Consider the following 11,562-nt stretch of genomic DNA (forward strand, 5'->3'; position numbering starts at 1 on the left):
TGTGTGTGTGTGTGTGTGTGTCTGTGTGTGTGTGTAGTGAAGCAGGCTGGGATCTGATTAGTTCTCTTCTGTGGTTAGTGGACGCTCATTAGCCCATAATTACAGTCAAGGTAATAACAGCTCTGTCTGGCTCTCGTTATCTTCTGCTCTGCAGTATCGTCTGTCAGCGCTGCACATTCAGTTTGAGTCTCAAACTCCATATTCACGTTAAATAAAGACAATACAAGTCACACAGACCTGTTTGCATGCACCTCTTACTCGCTAGGGTTCTCCTGATATTTTAAGTGTGTCTTACTGAATGATATAGCAAAAATATACAAGATTCATGCTGTTTAAGTGTGCTGTTTCTTGATGAACTGAATGTTGTGGCTGTTGTGTTCTTGCATTAATTCTTTACTGTTTACGCAAGAATATTATTGTTATATGAATTATTTTGTAAAAATAAATCTTTTTCATTTATTTAAATTATTTTAGTATTTTATTTTATTGTCATATTTTAAATATACATATAAAAGTATAATGTAAAAGTAATGGTTTAGAAAATGTTTCATTATTTCATTTGTAAATTAAATTAAAGTAAATATTTTTTCAGTTTTCATTGTAGTTTTAGTAATTGTTACATGCTTTTTTCATATCCTTGTTTTTTTGTTAATATTTCTATATAGCTTTAAGTTTTACTTTATTTGTTTTACGTTCAGTATTTTTATCAATGCAAATAAGAATTTACAATTTAAAATAAACACAACATAAACTACCATTATAGGTTAATTAATATTTTGAATAAATCTTAATAAAACTTTTATTTTCATATTTTCAGTTTTGAGTTTAATTTGAGTTTAATTTTTTTAGTAATTTTGTACTTTTGTCTTCTTTTTTAAAATATTACTAGTTAAGTTTAATTAGTTTTTATTTGAGTTAAATTTTTAGTTTTGATTCAGTTTTTTCATTAGCATATTTGTTTGAAGGATCTTTGTTTAAGTTTAGTTACATTTGTAGTGATTTTGTGGTTTTGTAATTTTTATTAGTTTTTTTGTAGTGCTATTTAAGTTTTATTATTTTTTTAATTTCAGTTTTGGTTTAGTTTTAGTTTTTATTTATTTCCAATTAGTAATTTAAGTGCTTTAGCTTAAACTTATTTCAGTTACTTGGCAAGGAAGCATTTTTTATTTTTGTTTACTCTAAGTTGTTCATCTATTTTTTATATTTTATTTAAAGTCAGCTTTATTTCAGCTTTATTTATGTTTTTGATAGTTTTAGTTTGTTTTATCTCATTTTATAATGACAACAATATTGGTGTTTGTTTGTACAAAATGCAAAAATAGTTGTTTTTCCACAACAAATAAATAAAAAATATGATTACAAGTATTAAAGCACCCAAAGTCTCTCTTGTTGTCTAAGGTGTACTGTAGATGCTGTCAATCATCTGTCTCCGCCTCTGGTGGGCGGAGCCACACAGGCACGCCCCTCCCCCTCTGTCCCTCAAACACACTCTCAATGCGTTCCAAGTCTCTTCCAGAGGAAAGTGACTCACGCAGATGAACGAGCGAGAGCATGGATGTGTGTTCTCCGTGTCTCTGGCAGTAACTGTGATGTCGTGGGACTGTGGATTGAAGTATCTGTTTTCTCTGCAGCAGGCGGGCGTCTGCGCTCTCCGGGCTCCGGATGACTTTTCGCGGATGGAGATGGTCCAGCGGCTGGCCAAAGACGGCTATCGCTTCCTCCAGAACCAGAATTACCGGCTCCCGGACCGCTCCGCTCAGGTAGGACAGCCCTCGCTCGCACCTGAGCCTGTTGGCATGGCGACAGCAGGTCAGGGGTCACATGAGGAGGTCAGGTGAGGAAACTCACCGGATAGCAACCTGTTGAGGTGTTTCTAAAACACTTCTGGAGTCCTGCTTTCTGAAGAACCAGAGAGAGTTGTATAAGCTGATGTCACAGGAGAATAATCTTAAGTCTTTGATGACTGATTTTTTTAATTTTTAGAATTTTGGCACAATTATGCCAAAATGCCATTAGTTTTGATTGAAAATGGGTTTAGTCAAGCATAGAGCTTTTGTTCTGAAAGAGAGAACACCAACTGCTTTGCATTAAAGTAATGTTCTCCATGTCTCCTGATAGCGATACAGTTCTCCAGATCCGTCGCTGTTATTGGAGTCACATTATACATCTCATGTTTGATTTGAACAGAAGTGTTGCATTGCTTCTTTTCCCTCTTCATGACCGTGTGGTTTCAGGCCTTACGTAAACCAGGATGATGTCTGGAGACGCGGAGACTCCAGTTTTGCTTACAGAAGGTCAATTCCTGAATATGTGATTCATTCATCCATCTTTTTCCTAAAAAGATCTTTGCGATCAAATCATTCCCATAGTTACGTAACAGGATTTCCTCACGGAGAGCAGGGCTTGTGCTGTGACTTTAGGTGGAGTTTGTTTGGTGTGTTTCGGTTCTGCTGCATTGTTTAGAGTAAAGATCGTGTCCTTTGGTTTTTCCAGGATCATGGGAGTTTTCTGTGCAACTTTTTGGTGTAATTAAGGAAATGCAGTGCACACACACACACACACACACACATACACACACACATACATACTATCGCTCTCTGTGCAGAAACGCAGGAAGGGAACACTGAGTGCTTCCTCTTGGCTTTCCTGTGCTCTCTGTGCTGAGGTCTCTAGACTCGATCTCCACCCAGCGTGAGAACCAACCTCAACCCCTGACCCACAGGACAGGTGGAGACTTAAACACACACCTCTGTCCCGCTGATCCTCCACACCTGTCATTAACTGAGGAGCAATGCAGTCTGTAGTTTAATGCAACCGCTTTGCTAGTGACTCTTTCTTAGAAAAAAAAGAAGAAAGAAATTATGCATATGAAGCATTAAAAAAAGCATTTAAAGATGCAATTAAAAATTAATTTGTAATGTTTTTGAAAAAGTCTCTTCTCACCAAGGCTGCATTTATTTGATCAAAAATACAGTAAAAATGTTTAAATATTATTACAGTTTAAAATAACTGTTTTCTGTGTGAATAAATGTTAAACTGTAATTGATTGCTGTGATGCAGCGCTGAATTTTCAGCATCATTACGCCAGTCTTCAGTGTCACATGATCTTCAGAAATCAATATAATATGCTGATTTATTAGGCTGCATTTATTTGATCAAAAATACAGTAAAAATGTTTAAATATTATTACAGTTTAAAATAACTGTTTTCTGTGTGAATGAATAAATGTCTGTAATTGATTGCTGTGATGCAGCGCTGAATTTTCAGCATCATTACGCCAGTCTTCAGTGTCACATGATCTTCAGAAATCATTCAGAATCCTTCAGAAAGCATTTATTTCAAATATAATGTTAATAATATATTTTGTAACATTATATTTGTAATATCTTGTAATATTATATTATATAGTGTAAATTATATTATATATACATTATATTATAATGCATCCTTGCTGAATAAAAGTATTTATTTCTTTAAAAAAAAATATTCTAAATGAATAAAAAATCAAACACTAAACACTCAAATAAATCATAGATTATAATGTACAGTATGAATAGATAAAAACAAATTAAAGTATTACATTATTAAATATATTGTATTATATATATTTTTTTTTTCTTAAGATTGCATTTAACATTTTTATTAAATTATTAGTTTTTAAAAAGGATTTTTAAATACTTTTTAAAAATTCTGTGCAAACCATATAATCTTTTTTTTTTTTTGGACTGATGTTCAAAAAGGATCATGTTGGGTAAAGAAAAATGTAAAGATCTGAAGAAGAGTGTTGAGATCATGGGTTTGAATCTCAGGGAATGCATGAACTGATAAAATGCAAATCCTGAATGCTTTCAACAAAAGCATCTGCCAAATGCATAAATGTACTGGACATGTAAGACTGAGAGGAAGAAGAGAGCAGAGGTAACGTCCTGGAGAAGCAGAGATGGGCTTTTCCTACAGGAACTGGAGGATGGGAAGGTCTGATGTGGTTATGATATAATCTGCTTTAGCTGCTGGTTCTGGGTTCTGAGCGCTGAACCCTCATTATCTCTGAAATACTTCACTCTGATTGGTCAGTCTCATCATTCTGTGGTTAAATATGACGCCAAACAGTATAATCGACTTTCCTGTTGCATCTTCAGTCCAGATTCATCCTCACAGGCATGCTTTATTTTAATTTTATTATTGCGTCCCTACAGATCCTGTGAGACTCATTCAAACATTCACAATGTACCGCTTCTGTTACGTAACGCTCTCACTGCCAGCTATTTAAATATGAGCACACATAATAGTTGATTTTGGAAAGGCTCGAGAGAAACTGCAGATAAACTGTTTGTTATCGTTTGCATCGCCAACATTTTTTCCCAGCAGCCTCTGGCCTGCTGTTCGTAAATGTAGGTGTTTTTCTGTGGAATTGCGTAACTGCAGTAAAATCTCATTAGCGTTGTTTTTTATAAACACATTTGCAGGGAGAGCAGCGCAGACTCCATCTGATATCCGCGCTTGTTTCGGAGCGTCTCGGGAATGTTTGGGAAACACTCCGCGTTTGTTCCGGTTTGAGTAATTTGCGGTCAGACTGGAAGTATTTTTGGAATCTTCAGGAGTTTTTTTTTGGAATTTGAATTCCGGTGAAGTAACAGTGAATTCCGAGGAGGTCGTGACCTTTGTTAGGGGGTCAGAGGTCATGTTTGTGTCTGTCTGGATGCAGATAATCCATCTGTTTCCCGTCCCGGCGGGCTGGGGATTGACAGACGACTCCTGCGGCGTCCCAGCATCCTTTGCTCCGCGGGAGGGCGGCTGAAGTGACCAATCATCGCTCACCGTCTCTCTCGACTGAAGGTGATGGAAGAGAGTTTGAGCTGCTGACGGATATTGTATATTTTAGTGAACATGTTCCAGAACATTTTGTCCAGGGTTTGGAAGCCTGTGGGCGGTTTGAGTGTCGATAGCATTGGGCTGTTGTCACACACAGGGGTCATTTCTTACATTTCACAGATTTTGACTGCATGAAATGCTTGCTGCTTCATGTTGACGTATTTCTTGATGAGGAAAGGAAGTTGGGTTGGAATGTATTTGAAGGACTTGTTCTGTGTTTAAAATGGCTAATAATGTTTCGTTTACATCACAGATGCCAAAACTAGCACAACTAAAGTGAAGCTGATAAAAGCTTCTGATAATGAGCTGAACTCAAGACTTTTTCTATGTACACAAAAGGCCTATTTCTCTCAAATATTGTTCACAAATCTGTCTAAATCTGTGTTAGTGAGCACTTCTCCTTTGCCGAGATAATCCATCCACCTCACAGGTGTGGCATATCAAGATGCTGATTAGACAGCATGATTATTGCACAGGTGTGCCTTAGGCTGGCCACAATAAAAGGCCACTCTAAAATGTGCAGTTTTATCACACAGCACAATGCCACAGATGTCGCAAGTTTTGAGGGAGCGTGCAATTGGCATGCTGACTGCAGGAATGTCCACCAGAGCTGTTGCCCGTGAATTGAATGTTCATTTCTCTACCATAAGCCGTCTCCAGGCGTTACATTTTTAATAAGAGTCCTGTTTTAATGACTCAAACTGCAGATGTTCGTTTTGATCACACCAGTATTTACAGACATCTGGACTGATGTCATTTCTAAATTTACCTGTTGTCATTGTGATTTATTTGCACAGTATATTTTTGTGTAGCTTAAAATTTTTTTAGTTTCAGTATTAATATTTATGTATTTGCTTTGAAATGACCGTTTTCAGAGCAGTATTATTTCATTAAAAAACTGTAAATATATACACTACCAATTCAAATATGGGGTTCTTTTTAAAGAAATTAATACTTTTATTCAACAAGGACGCATTAAATTGATCAAACGTGACAGTAAAGAGATTTATAATGTTATAAAATATTTCTATTTCAAATAAGTGCTGTTCTTTTGAACATTCTATTCATCAAAGAATCCTGAAAAATAAAATGTATCAAAGATTCCACAAACATATGAAGCAGCATTGATAATAATGATGCTGAAAATTCAGCTTTGATCACAGCAATAAATTACAGTTTAACAGATATTCACATAGAAAGCAGATATTTTAAATTGGAATCATTTTTAATGTTTTTACTGTATTTTTAATCAAATGCAGTCTTGGTGAGCAGAAGAGAAATCTTAAACTTTTCAACAGTAGTGTATGCAGATAAGTGCTGTTTATGTAGTGGTATATGAATGTATATAAATGAAAATGATTAAATCATTGTGTGAAGTAAAAACTTATGTTCAAATCGATTTTTACTGTATTTTACTTTTTTTGCATTAGTCTTTTGTTTACTTAAAATGATGTGCGCTGATGAATCAGATGTTCAAGATGTCGCTTGATTTAATTGCAAAATTATTGTGATTATTTGTGATTATTCAACATGTCGCAGAACAGGTTTTTTAAAAGTCTTCAGTGTATAGTATTTGAAGTATCTGCACCTGCAGGCCACATTAAGTCTGTGATGCAAGCCGGATTTCAAACACAAAGCCTTCTGATGCCACGGATGTGCGTCTTTCTTTTGTGCAACAAACCGCTGTGCATCTGAATGTGTGTGTGGTGATTCTCACCTGTGCGGCAGGTGTGTGTGTGTGTGTGAGAGAGACGTCTCAGATATTCCTAATCCCTTTCCTGTCTTTTATCTTCCTCAAACACTGCTGTCCAGACTCGTCGGAAACACACATAAACACAGTGGCGTAGCGTCTGGGCATGCAGGGTATGCAGGTGCATATGAGCCCGGGCATATTGGGGGCCCGGCCGCCCGCCTAGCCGAGGAGGAACTTTTAATTGAAACGAGGGAATGAATAGAGCACGGCCCTTGTCCGACAGCTTATCAGAATTCTCGGCCCGAGCCTGTGTCTTTTTTCTCTCTCTCTCTTCCCCATTACACAGCTGCTGTTTCAGCAAATAGGCTAGTCCAGTTTTGTTTTTTAATGGCAAAGTGGTTATATTATTTTTCGTTTATTTATTAAAATAATTTAGAAATATGTTTGGAACATTTTATGTTTTTAAAAAAAATTTTTTTTTAAGTAATGGCCAAGCGGCCAGTGGCAGACTGAGTTGAGCATATGTTTGATCGTTTGTGCGGAGAGTGGAAGCTAAAGCGCGCTTTGCAGGACACAGAGGTGCCAGCGCGATCACTTGTATTTTTTTCTTAAGAGTGGAAACTTAAAATACACAGAATTTTTGCTCAGAAAGGTAAGAGTAATACATCATTCGGAACTGTAAAGGGTCTACTTTTATTTTTGTGCACTCACAATATCAACAAAACCATGTGCTTTTGTAAAATAAAAACAAACAGGATGCGCTTTCTGTCGTCTTGGTCTTGAACAGAAGCGCTTCACAATGATGAACTGAAACTTGGCGAATACTTGCCTTACAGACATGATAAATATATCTATAGAACATTTAAATTATTATGAAACGAAATAATTCAAATGGAATACAAAAACTCTTTCATTATGTAATCCGTAAATATGCACTTCTCTCTAAAGGCGCGTCCTGGGGAGATGGCGTGTCAGGATCGTCAACTTCATCTTTGCGACACTGACTCAGAAAACACTAGTTCATTAACAAATAATTAAAATATCTCCTTAGTAATTTTTACTTCTGTGCTAAGATTGTGTTTGCATGCCGTACAAATAGCCTACGGTGGCATTTTAGTGCCACGTTGAAGAAAAAAAAACTAAATAAGATTAACATCATAATATTTTAAGAATAAAGTCAAAATTACGATAGTAAAATCATGTTATATTGCGTGAAGTTAATGTGAAAATTCCACCTGTACTTTGCATCCAACCTGTCATTCTTCACATTTAACATGAAAAACAGCAATAAATTGCTTATTGACGTTTTTTGAAACTCTAATTGATCGATTTCATGAGACATTAGTTTGTATTAAATTGTTCTGATTTTTTTCAACATGCATTCAAATATTTATTCATGTTTATTTCGTGCTGCAAATTTTAAAGAGGAAAATATCATTGATTCACAAGCCTCTTGAACTGAGGCGAATATAGTTATCTCACTACACATTTAAGAGTGTAAACACATGGAGCATCAGCAAACACTGATTGAGTTAGCCTTTGATTAATTTGTAAATGCATAGATCATTTAGCAAGAATTGATTTCAAGTTCATTTGATATTTGTAAGAGGACCAGGCCAAATTGATGAAGCACTTCTGTGTGATTGGTGAAGTTTGATTTTGGGGGAGTATATTTTCGTGGGCAGGATTGAGATTCTGAGTCTAATGACTCTCATTTCTCCCTAATGACGTGCTGCTTAATTGAAACTGAAAGTGAGAGTTTGAGTGTGACAGAAATGCATGTGGAAACTTGTCGGGTTTGGCGACAGAAATACACGCTGTGATATATTTGCATGCAAACCTGATTGCTTTTGATTGCACGAAAGAATCAACGTTTGCCATATTTCAATCGATATTTTATTGTCTTTTTTGTATACTGTTTTAAAATAATTCAAAATGAATGGACCGTTACTTTATGAATTATTCATGAACGTTTCATTCTTTTGAGTTGAATATTGAATCAGTTGATTCAGTTCACATAGCCTGCATAAAAGGTGACAGAATGTTCGTTTTTTTTTTTAATGAACTGACATTTCTTCAGTGTTTAAGTAAGATAAATATTGTGTGTAATTATGTCCTTGTTTTTCTTGGCATGTTCATGAGAAGTAGTTAAGAGTAAATGATGAATGGTTCATTTTGAGTCAAATATTGAATCAATTGATTCAGTTTAAATAGTTTAAATAGCCAGTCTAAACGATGACTGAATGTTCACTATTTCTTCAGTATCTATTTTAAGTAAGATAACCATTGTGTTTTGATTTGTTTTTTTAAATAGTGTTTACTGAAGATCTTGATATTCATTCTAATTTTTCTTAACATATTCATGAGTATTATGAACGATTCATGAATGACTCATTCTTTTGAGTTGATTCAGTTGATTCAGTTCACATAGCCAGTCTAAATGACAGAATGTTCATTTGTTTGAATGAATTTCTTCAATGTCTATTTCAGTCAGATTGAAGGCATTGTGTTTTGATGTGTAACAGTTTTTGCTGTGACTCAGTGAGTGATTCGGCTGTGTGTCGTTCTCTCAGGCGCAGGGCGAGGGCGTCGTGCGCGTCTGTCTGAAGGAGAGGGGTCAAGACGTGCTGGTTCTCCAGAGAGTCCCGTCAGATCCAGCGTCTCCGCAAACAGCCGGAGTCAAAGATGAGGACAGCGATAAGAGGTGAGACCACGCCCCTTTATATAGCCCCTCCTCTTTCTTTACATATCCTTAAGCTCCGCCCCTCCTCCAATCAATCTCTCTCTCTCAAGTTCAAGTTCAAGTTGCTTTATTGGCATGACATTTGTGTTACAGTATTGCCAAAGCATTTTAGATGTGTAAAATACCGAATATTTTACACCACCAAAGTAATAAAGGAGACAATAAATTAGTAATAAATGAGAGAAAATAAATACAATAAAATAAAATAAAAACAACAGCAGACAGTATTTCTAATATTAATTATAATAATTGCAATTATATACAATGAAGAATGTCAAATAAAGCAAATGGATTAGTGCTGACAAATAATTTTTTTATTTCTAAGTCATGGTCACTGAGTCGATATTTTGAAAGGAGTTGAAGAGGTAATTTGCAAAAACAGATAACTGCGTTTTTAACAATTTTCAAAAATCATGTTTTTTCATTGTGCATTCGAATTAATTTCAATCACACTGCAGTCGGGTATTTTGATTAGGCAAAAAATAAGTAAAAAATACAGCTAACTAACACATTAAAACACAATAAAAACATGATAACATAATAAAAAACATGAAAATTAAATCTGTTTTTGCAAATAAACTCTTCATTTGTCTTTCTTTTAATTGTTTGATTGATAAGTAATAAATGGTGGTTCTATTTAGGGCTGAATAACACTGGAGTTTGGTTTGGAGGTCAAATATGTTTTTGTTTTTTTTAACCACAATTATACTTCAGATTTTTGTCAATTTCTTTATGAATGTTTGGGTTGTGGGTGGAGTCCGACTCAGCTTCTCTCTCTCTCTCTCTCTCTCTCTCTCTCTCTCTCTCAAACACATTCCTGATGTTTTCTTCCTCATTACAGCTTGAGCAGGAACCGCTGACAGCCTAAAACTTGCGTGTGCATGTAAACATGACTTCTTAGTTGGTGTTTGTGTGCAAATCTGTGTGTTTTGCTGCATCAGCCGTGTTTGTCAGGCTGGTGTGAGTTTGTCCAGCAGCTCAGGGGGAGTCGATCGCCGCTGAAGCCCGGGATCAGACCACCACGCTGGGCATGACGCAGCACGCAGCTGCCTGGAATGGACCGGCAGACTTTCCTCAAACTCAGACCCGTCACACTGGTGCAAGCAGAGGAGGATGACTGTGATGATGAAGACTGGGAGTACAGCAACAGTCTGGAGGTTGAGGATGAAATGCCCACGTTTGACATTCCTCATTTTCGTTACATTGACGAGGATGAGGATGAGGATGAGGATGATGGTTATGTTATTAACAGCGGCTCCTGCTCGACGTGTTCCTCCTCTGAGGACGAGTACCTATCCGAGTCTTCCTCTTCTGCTCTGTCCCGCAGGTACGTGGTGGTGTCCGGGACGCCCCAGAAGATCCTGGAGCACCTGCTGAGCGACCTGCGTCTGGACGAGCAGCAAGGGGCGACGGAGAGCAAAGAGGCGGGTGAGTGACTCCAGCCACAGCATTGAGTGAAAATCTGATCTGCATTTGTGTGTTTGAAACACATTTGTGACCCTGGAGCACAAAAGCAGTCTTCAGTCGCTGGGGTATATTTGTATCAATAGCCAACAATACATTGTATGGGTCAAAATTATTGATTTTTCTTTTATGCCCAAAATCATTAGGACATTAAGTAAAGATCGTGTTCCATGAAGATATTTTGTAAATTTCCGGTCACATTTTACCTCCGTGATCTGAAGCAGTTCACTGTGAAACTATAGCAGATCATAATGTATTTTAATTCATCAGAATTTGATTAGCTTGATGTGGATAGTTTATGATGATACTATAAATAATGTATAATAAGGCAAGCTTTGCTATTACTGCTGCTAATAGTTATAACTTATACTTTAATACTTATATTATATTAATTATATTAAATATATTCATTATTAGTAATAATAGTTAATAATTATTATAAAAATTATATCATATAAAAATCTTTCTTTTTTTATGTTAACATAATATAATAAATGTACATACAACAAATGAAGAGTTTGGTTCCAAAACGCGATGAACGCCATTTTTAAACAAATTGAGTTCCCGCCAAAATCAGTATTGTATCTGGTCGGTATTGAAAAGTCCATTTTTAATTTTACGCAAAATGCGATATCCGCCGTGCTATTCTGTCATGTTTTCTCCCTATCTTTCCAAACCGCGACAAACGCCAGTCTCCCTTCTCTACAGAATGCGATACATCCGCTCAACCAATCACAGAGCACCATCCCACGCACTGTAAACAGTAACAACCAATCACAGCGCACCATTC

General features: G+C 36.3%; 1 protein-coding gene across 1 annotated transcript in view; it reads left to right on the forward strand.

Moving 5' to 3' along the window:
- LOC107710058 (rap guanine nucleotide exchange factor 5-like) overlaps positions 1 to 11,562 on the forward strand; it is a 49,243-nt gene that overhangs the window by 17,447 nt on the left and 20,234 nt on the right. Inside the window, exons 6-8 of the mRNA XM_016514755.1 lie at positions 1,632 to 1,760; positions 9,139 to 9,269; positions 10,636 to 10,736. Coding sequence (XP_016370241.1) covers positions 1,632 to 1,760; positions 9,139 to 9,269; positions 10,636 to 10,736 — 361 coding nt within the window. The remainder of the gene's footprint in view (positions 1 to 1,631; positions 1,761 to 9,138; positions 9,270 to 10,635; positions 10,737 to 11,562) is intronic.

The sequence above is a fragment of the Sinocyclocheilus rhinocerous genome, unplaced genomic scaffold (assembly GCF_001515625.1).
Source record: "Sinocyclocheilus rhinocerous isolate Xijiao unplaced genomic scaffold, SAMN03320098_v1.1 scaffold176, whole genome shotgun sequence".
In the NCBI taxonomy this organism is placed as follows: Eukaryota; Metazoa; Chordata; class Actinopteri; order Cypriniformes; family Cyprinidae; genus Sinocyclocheilus; species Sinocyclocheilus rhinocerous.